Genomic DNA, 13,084 nt, shown 5'->3' on the forward strand with positions numbered 1-13,084 from the left:
ATTTTTATTTTAATCGTTATTTTATTTTCGTAAATTAAATCGTTAGTTTAAATTAAATAACAATAATTATTATTTAAAATTTAATTTAATTGTTTCGTTATTTTTATTCTCCAACGAAGACGTACAACGTGCTTTGAAATTCTCGTGAACGATGTATTTTATTAAGTAGAAATAATATACATATTTTTAACATTAGTTTTATTTTATTAATTATTTTCCGTGTATAATAAATAATAAATTCTTATGTATTGAATCTTTTATTCCGTATCGTATATCTGGAAAGGTGCCAATTTTTAATATTTTATCCTTTTTAAAATTTGGAGGCCATCTTGCGGGCGGTTAAAAAAAGAATCGACTTTAAACAAACGCACCTGTTACCAAATATGTGCAAATTATACATAATAATAAAACTTCGTTTTTATAATTTATATAAATATTTTTACAGAAATAAATAACGAGGTTTCGAGTTAACGCCGTTGAAGAGTTGTATTTTTTAATTTTAAAAACGTAATTCGAAATACCGCGTGTTGATCTTTATACGAATTTGTACGGGATTCTTAGAAAAGTTCACACACCCCCTATAACCTTTAAACCACCTGTGGTAGCGCTGCGGAAGTAATTAGCACCTATAAGGAGGTGACCGTGCGCGGCCCATTTAACGCTCCTAGTAGCAAAATACAGAAACCATAGAAAATTAATTCAGAAACCAACGGAGATAGGAGAAAAAAGTCCAATTACAAAATGAAAGAGCGTTGTTTAACTAGTACAAAGCGATACTTGGTTGAGCAGAAACACGGGAAAGAGCAGAAAAGACTAAGAAAGCGTCGGCGGAAAACCGAGAGAAAAGTAGGTGCACGAAAGTCCATGGCGTTATGCTAATTTGGAGTTTGGGAATACCTGTAAGATTACGTGACCACTCGTCCCGTTTTTAGATAGCCTATCCCCTTGTCCCAAGCGCGGCTTCGGGACGCCGAAATGTCCCGTTTTCAGAAAGAGAACAATCCGCGGTAACAATTTCGGAAAAAGGCGCGAAAAATCAAAAAAATTATCCGACGGAAGCGTCTAATAGCGCAGCGATGATGGTGTGGCAATACGTCTCACACACGTAAGTCGATCGGAAGCCTGGTAGCTCGCTCGCTCCTCGGTTGCGAGTAGGCGTAGACGATTGTTATTTTTTTTTTTATCTATGTTTGTTATTGTAGTCAGTTTAAATTTCTTGTACGTGAACACTCCATTTTAACAAAGCCTAAACGCAAATTCACTTTTAATGTTAACTTACAAACTAAGTACCCATTTATAAAGCAAAGAAGTACTCCATCGGACGTCATATGTGAAAAGTGTCGTACAGAATTTAGCATAGCTCGTGGAGGTGCCAGCGATACGAACTAACATTTAAGATTAGAAAAACATAAAAATTCCTATCTTGCTGCCGCTTCGAGTTCTTCCACGCTTAATTTTTTTGAGAAAACGGATTCATCAACTTCGACAGAAGGCGCCTGGGTTTATCATACGGTGCGAGAGAACCACGGTTTTCTCTCAAACGATTGTATTTCTAAGTTAATTTAAACGTGTTTTGAACAGAAATTTAGATGTGCTCGTACGAAACATAAGCTATTGTTGTAAATGTGTAAGCGCCAATTTATAGGTGAATTAAAAGATCGCCTCGGCGAATGCAACTGTATTATTACATTAATTTAACTGATGCTTCAAACGACGGGTCCAAGAAAATATTCCCTGTTTTAGTTCGCTTCTTTTTACCATACGAAGGCAAACTTTTAGAATTTCGAGACCAACTGGGCGAAACGTCAGACGTTATTGTCAGTTATCTAATGAAAGTACTGTATTGACAGAAAATAATTTGACTTCAAAAATCGTGGCATTTTGTGGAGATAATAATAACTGCAATTTTGGCGGATTATAAAGACGAGGCATCAACAATGTTTATGCAAAACTAAATTTATCTCTCGGAAGAACATTGATAGGAATCGGGTATGGAGCTCACATAATTCACAACGCGATTAAAACTGTAGACTTTGAATGCGTTATTATGAAAATATATTCACATTTTTATATCTAGTGTTCGCGTGGAAGCTCTGACAGAATTTTGTAATGAAATTGACAGAGTGTCGCAAATTACTAGACTATAGGCCTAGTAAAACCAGGTGGCTCGCGCTTACGCCTGCTATTGAAAGTTTTGAATCTACAAGCCATTAAAAGACTACTTTTTGAGTATCGATAAATGTCCAAACATATTGAGAACCTTTTTGAAAACCCTAACTCTTTTTATACACGCACAGTCAGCAACGTTCCATCAAGCTGTGTTAAAGATCAAGGGTCAGAGAATTTCTGTAATTGAAGTCACAAAGGAAATAAAGACAATTCGGCCTAGAAAGAAAGAACTCTGTTTCTTCCCCGCTCCGTTCGTAATTTAATGACAAAATTGCAAGAAAGTGCAGCCATTTTCTCGCAGTGATGTTGAGAAAGAATATATGAAAACGACAGCTGCCGAGTTGTATAAAATAAGCAAAGGATATTTGGAACATGGAGCAGTGGACTTTATTCTTTGAAAAATTAGAAATATTTGAATGGGCTAATTTAACCAAAATACGTACGTGGGAAGAAATTCAATAAATGTAATAGATGTATTGATTGAAAAGGGATTTATTAATTGTAACCAAGATACAGAAGTATTTGATGAGTATTCACTTATTTCTAACTACATTACACCTCAAAAAGTGACAGAATGGAACACCGGGAATATTTCGACCGAAAGTTGTTGGACGCAATTGTTCAAACACTTTCACACCAATAACTTAACTCGTATGAACTTTTGTATAATTATTGAATATATTTTATGTCCGCCCGACACTAATGCACCTATAGAAAGTGTCTTTTCCTTTACGAATAAGTTATGGACGAGCGAAAAAAACAGTTGCAAGTCGCAGTTCTTAAAGCAATGTTAATTACCAAAGTAAATTTTTAGAAATCCCGCCAAGAATTTCATTCTTGTTTGAAATCAATACCAAATACTCAAGCAAATTTGTTCTTCAGAAAAATATAAGACTACATAAATTATTTATTTTCACGTGTTCATTCCTGTTCCTTTCATTAATAAAAACTGTGAAGAAACATGCGCTTTCTTGAATACACATACGGCCGGATGGCCGAGCGGTCAATGTAACAGCCTACCGCTCTGGGGGACCCGAGATCGAATCCGGACGGGTCAAGGAATCCCTAGGAATTTTTTGGGGGATGGTCCGTTCGGATATGTCGGGCCCCGTCCCTCACCACCCGGTCGCCCCATTGTGGGTCTGGCCGAACCCATAATGGGCCTGCTGTAAGAAGCCCTCTTAGTACCCACAGGAAGGAAAGAGTAAAAAAGAAAGGAAAAAAGTACCTAAAAATTAGTAATGTCCCGTTTTGAGGAAAAATAGACGGTCACGTTATCCATGGCGCGACTTACATTCTCAAACATTAATTAATTAATGATGTATGCTAACGCGTGGCAACTTGGCGTCGAAAATGCCACGTAGCTCGCAGCGACAGAAAGAGCGAAAAATAGTGGTAGATCACCAAAATAGTCGAGAAAAAGTAACTAATTTAAAAATAGTGATCCGTCGGGCCTGTTTTCATTAAAAAATTGTTTTTATGAAAGCTAAATTTGGTTTGGTTTGTCAATTAACCATAACTGTAATTTGAAGAGATTTCACCGACAGGTTTAACACGCTATAATATTGGAAACGATACTGTCAACACGTTTTACTTTCGAGTTCCTCATTTATACTTCGATTCTAATTCGCGCTTCATTTCTCAGCTCTCAAAAAGTCGAAAAGGATGCGCATTAAAATTGAATAAATACGGTAACAACAACTTCCAAGACTTAGTGACGTTTTGCGAAAATAGTGATAAACGAAAAAAGTGACTTTTAGTTGAAATAGTGAATCGGTTCCAAATTTTCCAAACCCTGCAATCAATCATTGTAAACTGCAAACGTTGCCGAAGTATAGACGGATTCTACGTACCGTTTAATCGGACGACACCGAAACCAGTTGCAATCGGACCTCCAAACGAAACTAACTGCTATCCGGGTTGCCGACCTTACGGGAGAAAATTATCTTATCTGCCCCTTGAAATTATTGTACATCCATTTCGATCCGTTTACACAGTCTTTCGGGAACTACTCCGTAATAAAATGTACCTATATTTTGTACAAGTAGAAGCAGAATGGAATTTCGACACAACGTTTATTTGTACAAATTTTCTTCGCGCATCTATTTGAATATTTTATCGGTCGGTCTAAAAGTATAGCGGTTAGCAGTCTGGAAAAGTAGGAAAAAGGTTCTCCTTGTAATCGACAATATGCAATAGCATCTAGCGAGTAGCCCCGTAGTGGGAAAAAGACACGAAATATCAACGAGAAGGCAATAACTATAGTCAAAATGTTAGTTGCCATTTGGATTTTTTTCAATAATTAACGCTTATTTTGGGGATTAAGACGTATTTCTGAAATTATCGTACAGATGGCAACCCGCTGCTACGTAAGCTCGCCAATTGCTTTTCAATGAATCCCGCAAGATGGCGCTTATAAGTAAGCTATTTATCATTGAAAAAAAAAAAAGCCATTCTTTTTTCATAAAATAGTTTAAAGTCACACAATTCAAATTTTTGTTCTTCTTAGAACAGAGTATAATAATAAATAATTTTACTCGTTAAATTTATAATCGGCACGCACGAATTTTAAACATCGTGCTTGTCACGTGACAACGTCGCGCGCATTCGTATCGCGTGTCTTTATTATTTTACAGCGTGAAATGGAAAAGGTAATGTTTTTTTCCCGTTTAATTCCAAATTCCCCGAGATTTCCATGATTTTTCCCAATCTAATAAATCCCGACATTTCCCGGTTCGTTGGATATCCTGTCATATATATATATATATATGTTACTGTGAATGACCGATATCTGGCGAATGTCGACATTCTCCGGTGAATGTCAGCATTCACGCAGTCGTTTCGTATATGTGCGAAATATTTGCTAAATATAATCATTTCTCACTTACACCGGCAAATGTCTACATTCAGCATGCGCTGATGGTGAATGTTGAATAAAAATATTTTTATTACGTAAAGACAAAAATGCAACTTTTTAATGTGTCAAAATAGGAGAAAGCTTATGTAACGGCACATTTAAATAAACTGTCGAACCTAAAACGAACAGTACATTCTAAGTCATTAAAGAAAATAATACAATAATAAACTTACACATAAATTATGTGATTGACGTTGTACAATCTTATTTATTGCAACAATTTAAACTGTTATGGCACTTTGAATTGCGCAAGAGTTCCCTGCTTTTACGACTGCATTTATTCGTGGGACACTTTTTTTTGCAATGACGGCGCGTATAGCCTCGCCCTCCACTTTTCGAATTAGCTGCAGCTGCTGCTCTCGGTGATATTTATTGAGAAGAAATCTCTTCTACGGAAAGTAACTTTTCTTTACAAATTACGAACTGATTACGTTATTACGTGATTACGAACTGATCTGTTAGTGGTATTTTTTATTCAGATATTGCCGACGCCTTACCCACGACCCCTCTTGTCCTCCGCCGCTTGACCTGACAAACCGATCCCCACCTCACGGGATCGAAAGACCTTGTCCTACCTCCGGCTACCCACGAAGGATTTGGCGACAGACTGTCGCCTCTCTGTCGACGTCGGCTTCTCGGGTGTGGTTTCGACCTCCACCAAAGCCTATCTGTGCTTGTCGACATACACCGGTGATTATTCGAATGTATAATAATAATATAACCAAATATTCAGAATTTCACAGACATATTTTGTATATTTTGTATTTTGTATTATTTGGACATTCACTGGAGAATATCGACATTCTCTAATTTCGTCTTTCACAGTAACATATATACAGTGGTGCCTCGTATAACGTACGCCTCAAATAACGGACGTTGCGAACGACGGTCTTTCCATTCAGCAGTTACATTAGGCAAACAATGGACTTTCTGCGAACAAGTGTGAATGACATTTCCACTCTTTTGCTGTTGCCAATGACAATCTGCTATTTTTATAATATATTGGAGCTACAGTAGAACCTCGAAAACTCAACCTAATGTGGACCGAAGGGTGGCCGAGTTTGTGAAAATGCCGGGTTATCGGGAATGGGGTTAAAAAAAATAAGTACGAGTGTTTCCTCAGAAAATACTGTACTGTACTTGTACGTATTGTTTACTTGAGAATATAACAGAGAATAAACTGTTTAAATACCCTTAAACAAAGGAAAAGTACGTTCTTTATTAAGGCATAGAGCCTTTACTACATGAAAATGAAAATTAATGAATACACTGTGTACAGTAATAACTGTTACCTGATAAGACAGACCTCATAAAAATACTTTATGAGAGCTTTTATACTTTTATAAAGCTGTTTATAATGAAAATTAATTAACTAAGGATTTTTTTGCTCTGCCAGGGTGTGGCCGAGTTATCCGGAGTGCCGGGTTATCGAGAGCCGAGTTTTCGAGGTTCTACTGTATCTAGCAGTTTAACCGTTAGAATATATTATTAGTATATCTGAAGTGCAGAGCTCCCATTGTAATTCGGCTTGCTCCCTTGTTTATTACATACTGTACATCACCTCAGTGCAGGGTATTTACATTTATTCAAGTGTTGTGCAAATCATGGCTTCTAAAAAAACAGAAAGGTGATTTTCAATTGAAACAAAGCAAGAAATCATTAGAAGGAATGAAAGTTGACAGAAACTTCCTTGTCAAATGGGGAGAGGTTCAGGAGTTTACCAACATTCATTATCCAAACACAGTTGAGGCCAACAGGATCAATGATCTCTACACTGACACTCTTTCCTGTCATTTCTGACAGGTGTTGAAGAAGAGAGAGAAACAGACCACCTTGGACATGTTTTTCAAGAAGCCAGCAGGCAAAAAACAAAGAATGGAACAAGAGGAGTTGACCCTGCAAGTCCCAGTAGCCTCTCCTGAATCTGACTCCGATTAAAAAACAATAAAAAGAGACCTGCTGTAATGTATAAAAAGTCTGTATCTATGTGAATAAAGTGATCCTCCACCTCCTCCTCACAACATCTGACTACCCGGCATAATTGGTGACTGCTCCATTTTCATTTTTTTTTTTTATGGTACAGTACGGTTATTTTACGGTGCACTTGGAACGGATTAAGTACGTTATACGAAGCACCGCTGTATATCACTTTGGTAAAATTTTACCTACGTGCACCGTCGTGGCGGCGGTCGCGACTGTTCGTGCTCCCAATGGGCTCCTCCCGGAGGGAAGCCACCGATTGTTTAACGTCACTAGTTATTGATACGTGTGTACAAGAACTACCGTAAATCAATAACTAGTGACGTTATACGATAGGCGGCTCCTCTCCGGGAAGGGTCCATTGGGAGTACGAACGGTTGCGTGACTGTGCACGTAGGTAAAATTCTACCATCACTTTTCCGTGTAGTTGCCACCAAAATTAGGCACCAGCTTTTGCAATCTCTTATCAAAGAATGGTACTACCAGGTTATGCAGCTAGTTGATTCCATTCGTGAGTTCCTTGTTTGTTTCAAACTGCTGGAGCTATCCAGCAGTTTAACCGTCCTACTGAAGTAATCAATAGATAGTAATCAGTTGGTGCGAAGTCTGGACTGTACGAGATGGTCTAAAATCTCCCAGTTGAATTGCTGAAGTAAATCCTTTATGAAAATTGAAATATGAAGATGTCTGTTGTGAAGAAGAATGATGCCTTTGATGAGCATTCCATGTCTTTTGGACTGACCTCAGTTTGGTATTTCACAATAGACCTCTGATGTTATAATAGTCTCTTGTGGTCTCGGAAAATTATGGCCATCCGTGCTTTGTTTCCATGTTTGAATTTCTCGAGCTCGTTTAAACAATGAGTGTGCATCCACTGTTTTGACTGTTCCTTTGTCTTTATTTAAGAATTGAACATGTGTCTTGTCCAAATCACAATTCTGTCCAGAAGTTTGCCCCCACTTCTTCCCAGTAACAGAGAAGGAAATCAAAGCAGAGCCCATTCTTTGCATTTTGTGAACATCAATTGTTTGAGTTGCCACAAATTCTGGTGGATACCAAACTTCTCTGAGGCAGTATGAAACAACAGCCCTCAAAATTTGAGGAAATTCATCAGGAAATTTAAAATTTCAAAATGACATTTTTCACACACAACTTAGTTAACTTTTCTATTGAATTCATCAGTCACAATTGAGTATTATCCTTGTCTTCATCTATATACATCTGTATGCTCATCTCTGAATTTCCTGCACCAATCTTACATAGAACTGTAGTTAATAACATTATCACTATAGACGCAATAAAGATACAATAAACAATGGTGCTCTGTCCTTGCAGAAAATGTATCGCAACAGACTCCCGGCTGGCTGGTGAGAGTGGCAGCAATGCGATCCGTATTTACTTGGTCACTACTTGTACACAAATGAAAACACCAAATGTTGAGTTAATAAATGTTTATATTGTTGGATGGTAATTCTATCAATATATGTAATGTGGTATATTGCTATGGTGTATCTGGTTTATTTTCACCAGCCAATTGGAGGCTGGTTTTAGAATAGACAGAGGGTCAAATAATAATATGAATCAGAAAGTTCCTGAACTAGGTCTATAAGAATTTACAGGATGGTATTATTAGAAGTTAATAGCCATCCCCTTCAAAATAGTCCTCTTGGAAGCATATATAGCATTCCCAGTGCTTCTTCCATGAGTTTTTCCTGTGAGCTAACCAATACTGCCTGTAATTCTGCTTGAATTTTGTCTATGGTCTCAAATGATGTCCTCTCAACTTTAATTTCATTTTCGGGAACAAGGCAAAGTCACGGGACTAAAGGGAGATAAGGCAAATCAGGATAGGTTGAAACAAATAGGGAAGGTGTGGAACAACCACTATCCTGTTTCTGCCAAAAACTGCATTATCTTCAGAGAGGTGCAAGAGGATGTGTTATTGTGATGCAACAGCCAAGTGTGGTTATGCCACATTTCTGGTCTTTTTTGTTGCACATTATTTCTTAAGTGCCTCAAAATGTCAGAGGAACAAATTCTTGATGAACAATGGCCCTAATATCAAAAACAAAAAAAAAACCATGAGCATGTATTTCATCACACTTCTGACCTGCTACTAAGTCTTTTCTGGTTGTGGTGACTATGAGCCCATAGTCTTGAACTGACATTCCAACAGCCTTGAAATGCATGTACCACCCAAAAACTTGTGTTGAACTAACAAATGTTTGCCAAAAGCTTGACAGCATTTTGAGGGTCTCAGTAGCAGATTTCCCAACCTTCACACAAAACTCGATGGCTGCATGATACTCAAATCTGTCAGACATCATATCAATTGCAGAGTGAGTCTTTACCAGTGGCATGCGGTGACATTTGATGCCGATCACGGATAGAATCATTGGAAGTGTTATATATTTTGGTGTGTAGCATCCGTGGGCTAAACCACATGAGGTTGGTGCTCTATAAAACACATGCACGAATGTGTATAATCTGGCTGCTTTACACTATTCAGATATTTTTGCCGTGAATATATTCGACAATACAGTGCTTCCATTGGGAATATGCATATACAAATTTATATTAGAATATACAATAGCAATCTTATCATTGTTTTTCACATGTAATATAGAAATTTGTAATAAGATACATAATGCGGTTATAATACTAATTTCAATTAAATCAAAGTATGTTAAAATATGAAAATAATCGCAAAATATGTATTTATATTTTAAAAAATACAAGGTAAGCGGTGCTTCCACAGCTTCCATGGATGGCATGCCACTGGTCTTTACACTACTTTACAAAACTGCATGTAACATATGAACACGTTTGCACTAAGACATCACTGAGCATAATAAATCAGCAGATTTGGAAGCAAAGGCATTGATAAGCATATGCACTCACATTGAATGGTACAGTAATGCTAGCTATAGTCAGGGAACTTTCTGATACTGCCTTATAGGCCATGTGACGTCCAAATTATATGGAATGCTCATCTTGGAGTTCTGTGTAATATGAGTGACATTGCTAAGTTGGCAAAACAATATGGATCCAAATATTACATATGTGTCCACTGTGCTAACTAATCCTGTTGTTATGTAATTAAATTAAATGTCATATCTGAATGGGTTTATAGAGCACAAAGAAATAACAAAATAAAAAGGATTTAGTGTATTATAAATTAATAAAATATGTGAATGAGACAAGGTATAGAGTATAAAAGAATATTAATGAAACATACAAAAACATGTACATTCTTTTATTTCACTTAAAACCAAATGAGGACCATTTAATGGCATGTCCCTACCCATCAAAATAAAACAAAAATACAGTACACATTATGAGTATGGAAGTCTGTGAATTCCCATACTCTAAAAACATACTATTTACAATCGAATTTGTTATGTAGACTATTATAAATACAAAAAAAAAAATTCTAAGCCATGGTTGTTAAAATCTAATTAAAAAACAGGCAATTTCATTCAATTTAAGTAAAAATTATCAGTTTCTTCCAGAAATGACACACTAATGTGGAGTAATCTGGATTTTAGATCAATGTTTCCAAGATAATATCACAGCGGCAGTGAATGGCAGCCAATCTCTGTGGAATTTTGACCTGTTTTATTTCATAATTACACCAAAAAAAAAAAAAAAAAAAACAGTAAAAATAATAATAATAGTAAATTGCATAGCACCGATGAGCAATAAACGGCAAGTCGTCACATTGGAATTTTTTAATATATAATACATATATATATATTAGGAACTATTATAAACAATTTTGTTTATGCTGAATACAAAAAGTTCTAAAATGGAAGATAAATTTTGCAGTTTGCTAAACTGTCACTGTACAAAAAAAAAAAAAAAGATGAAACCTAATACCAAATAATAAAAATTTTGAAGATGAGAAAATAATATTTATATGTGTTTATGTATATAGTTAGGGTTCCTAATGTTTGACAGCTTGAGGTACACCATTGACTGTTTTAGATTTTAGTACTCCATCTTCTTGAACAGTTACTGTCTCTGTGCCATTTTCCATAATTCTGTAAAAATCAAAATAAACAAAATTAATTCAGATAAACTTAAAATAAAACTTTTTATTGTGGGACTATTTTGGGAATATTTTATTATATATAGAGTGAATTATTTGATTCAAATTTTAAATATAAAAAAGTATTAGGAATTCATCATCATAAACTAAGCCATTTTTTTACTATGAGAATGCGTACCAAGTTCTAGAAGTGTAAGGATGACAATATGTGTAGTTTCTCTTTTGATAACTAAATTGTATCAAATTTTTATATGTAACATGAATTAATTACCATTTATTTGTGCTATAACCTGCACAAATACATGGTAATCAATTGTGTTAAGTATAAAAATAACATGCATGCTAAAATCTACAGATTATCTGATAATTTTTAAAACTTTGTAATTGCAAACTTTTTCCTATGAAACATCAGTTGCTCTCATAGGTGATGTGGCATGTGATGCTGTGGGTCATAAGCACAAAAACACAGTACTTGCCAAACATTTGCCATTTTATACTTTGCAAGTGATATTTCAAGTGTTCATTGCCAAAAGTCTTTTCTAATAATCAATATACAATGTTCATCATCATTCAAAGTAACAGACAAATAAAACTGCTTACTTTCACAAGGATGACCTTTATTTAACATTTTCATATTTAATGTGAATTGATTAGTTGCAAAGTACAGGCTTTTGTGCTTTTGCAGGAGGAATTGAGTTTTATTTTCAAAAGTCTCTCTTGACAATCATTATAGTTTGTTGCCTTCATCGTCTAATGCAATATGTATAGATGTTCATTAGTTAACCTATTATATTAACCATTACTTTTATACTTAATGCAAATTGATTAGTTACCAAGAACATTGCAGTAGGCACTTTTGTTCATTTTTCAAAACTCTTTTCAATAAACTGTATTGAATGCATTGTTAGCAATTTTGTGAACTATTGATTTCTTTCATTTCAACTCACAACTATGATTTAAGTAAATGATGCTAAATATTATTCTAGATTTACTGTAGGATTTCTATGGTCTGCCTGTGGAAAAAATTGACTTTACATAAACGTCACGCATGATGTCACGTCATTAAACCAATCGGCTCATTCCCTAACGATGTCAGCACTTTTTGCTTAATATGTCAGGCAATGTGTAAATTTTACTTTATTTTCTCTCATTATATGGAAGAATGACTTTTCCATTAATTATATTAAATTTTAATAGTATACGTGTACATTAACTGTAATGAATCATGAATTTAACAACTAACTTACTATAACAAACTTCCTCATATTCCAATACTAGAACTTGAAGTTTTCTTAACACTGTTTATAATGATGATGATGCATTTAACAAATAAGGAAGAGACCAGAAGTAACTTGCCACAACTAAGTGATCAATGGCTGATGCTCATTGATTAATACCCAAGCTGATTCTTTCCATGAACAGACTTTCATTCATTCATAGTTTGTTCATTTACTATGTTATACCTATTACGCTATTTCCATTTTTTCTATAAATTGTTGCATTGTAAACCATATATTATGAATTATTTTACAATACAGTAAAATATTTCATTATTTTCAAAAATCATCTGATATAAGCTTCTTTTAGAGAACATGGAACTATAATTATGCAGGAATTTAAAAAAAATTTAATTCATTTAAATTATTTATGACAGTAAAACAGTCAAATAATTTGATACGTATGATTACATAAGTAGATCAAATGAGGAATGGGATACTTGGATTCAGGGCCACATAGAATTTTTCCCTGGCCTGGAGAAAACTTAAGTGGTCCCTATAAATTAATGTTGTTTTACTAACAAAAAACATAATCTTTAAGACTGCTATTTTCTTAATTAATTAAGAAGTATTCTGCATATTTCATTTGTTCAAAAATAAATAGCAAAAGGAGCCTGCTGTACCCTGAGTCTCATTCAGACTCAATGGCCCTGTTTGGATTAAATCAAAAAATTGTCTACATAAAATTTT

The 13,084-nt window shown here is 35.2% G+C and overlaps 1 protein-coding gene across 3 annotated transcripts in view; it reads right to left on the reverse strand.

The window, feature by feature from the left end:
- Nucleotides 1-10,293: 10,293 nt before the first annotated feature.
- The window catches only part of LOC111621244 (dnaJ homolog subfamily B member 6-A-like), a 39,188-nt gene continuing 36,397 nt past the window's right edge, over nt 10,294-13,084 (reverse strand). For all 3 annotated transcript variants that reach the window (XM_023363334.1, XM_023363327.1, XM_023363343.1), the window contains exon 7: nt 10,294-11,109. In XM_023363334.1, the coding sequence (XP_023219102.1) occupies nt 11,013-11,109 (97 nt within the window). In that variant the 3' untranslated portion in view covers nt 10,294-11,012. The remainder of the gene's footprint in view (nt 11,110-13,084) is intronic.

The sequence above is a fragment of the Centruroides sculpturatus genome, unplaced genomic scaffold (genome assembly GCF_000671375.1).
Source record: "Centruroides sculpturatus isolate CEXI.00-Female unplaced genomic scaffold, Cexi_2.0 scaffold45, whole genome shotgun sequence".
Lineage (NCBI taxonomy): Eukaryota > Metazoa > Arthropoda > Arachnida > Scorpiones > Buthidae > Centruroides > Centruroides sculpturatus.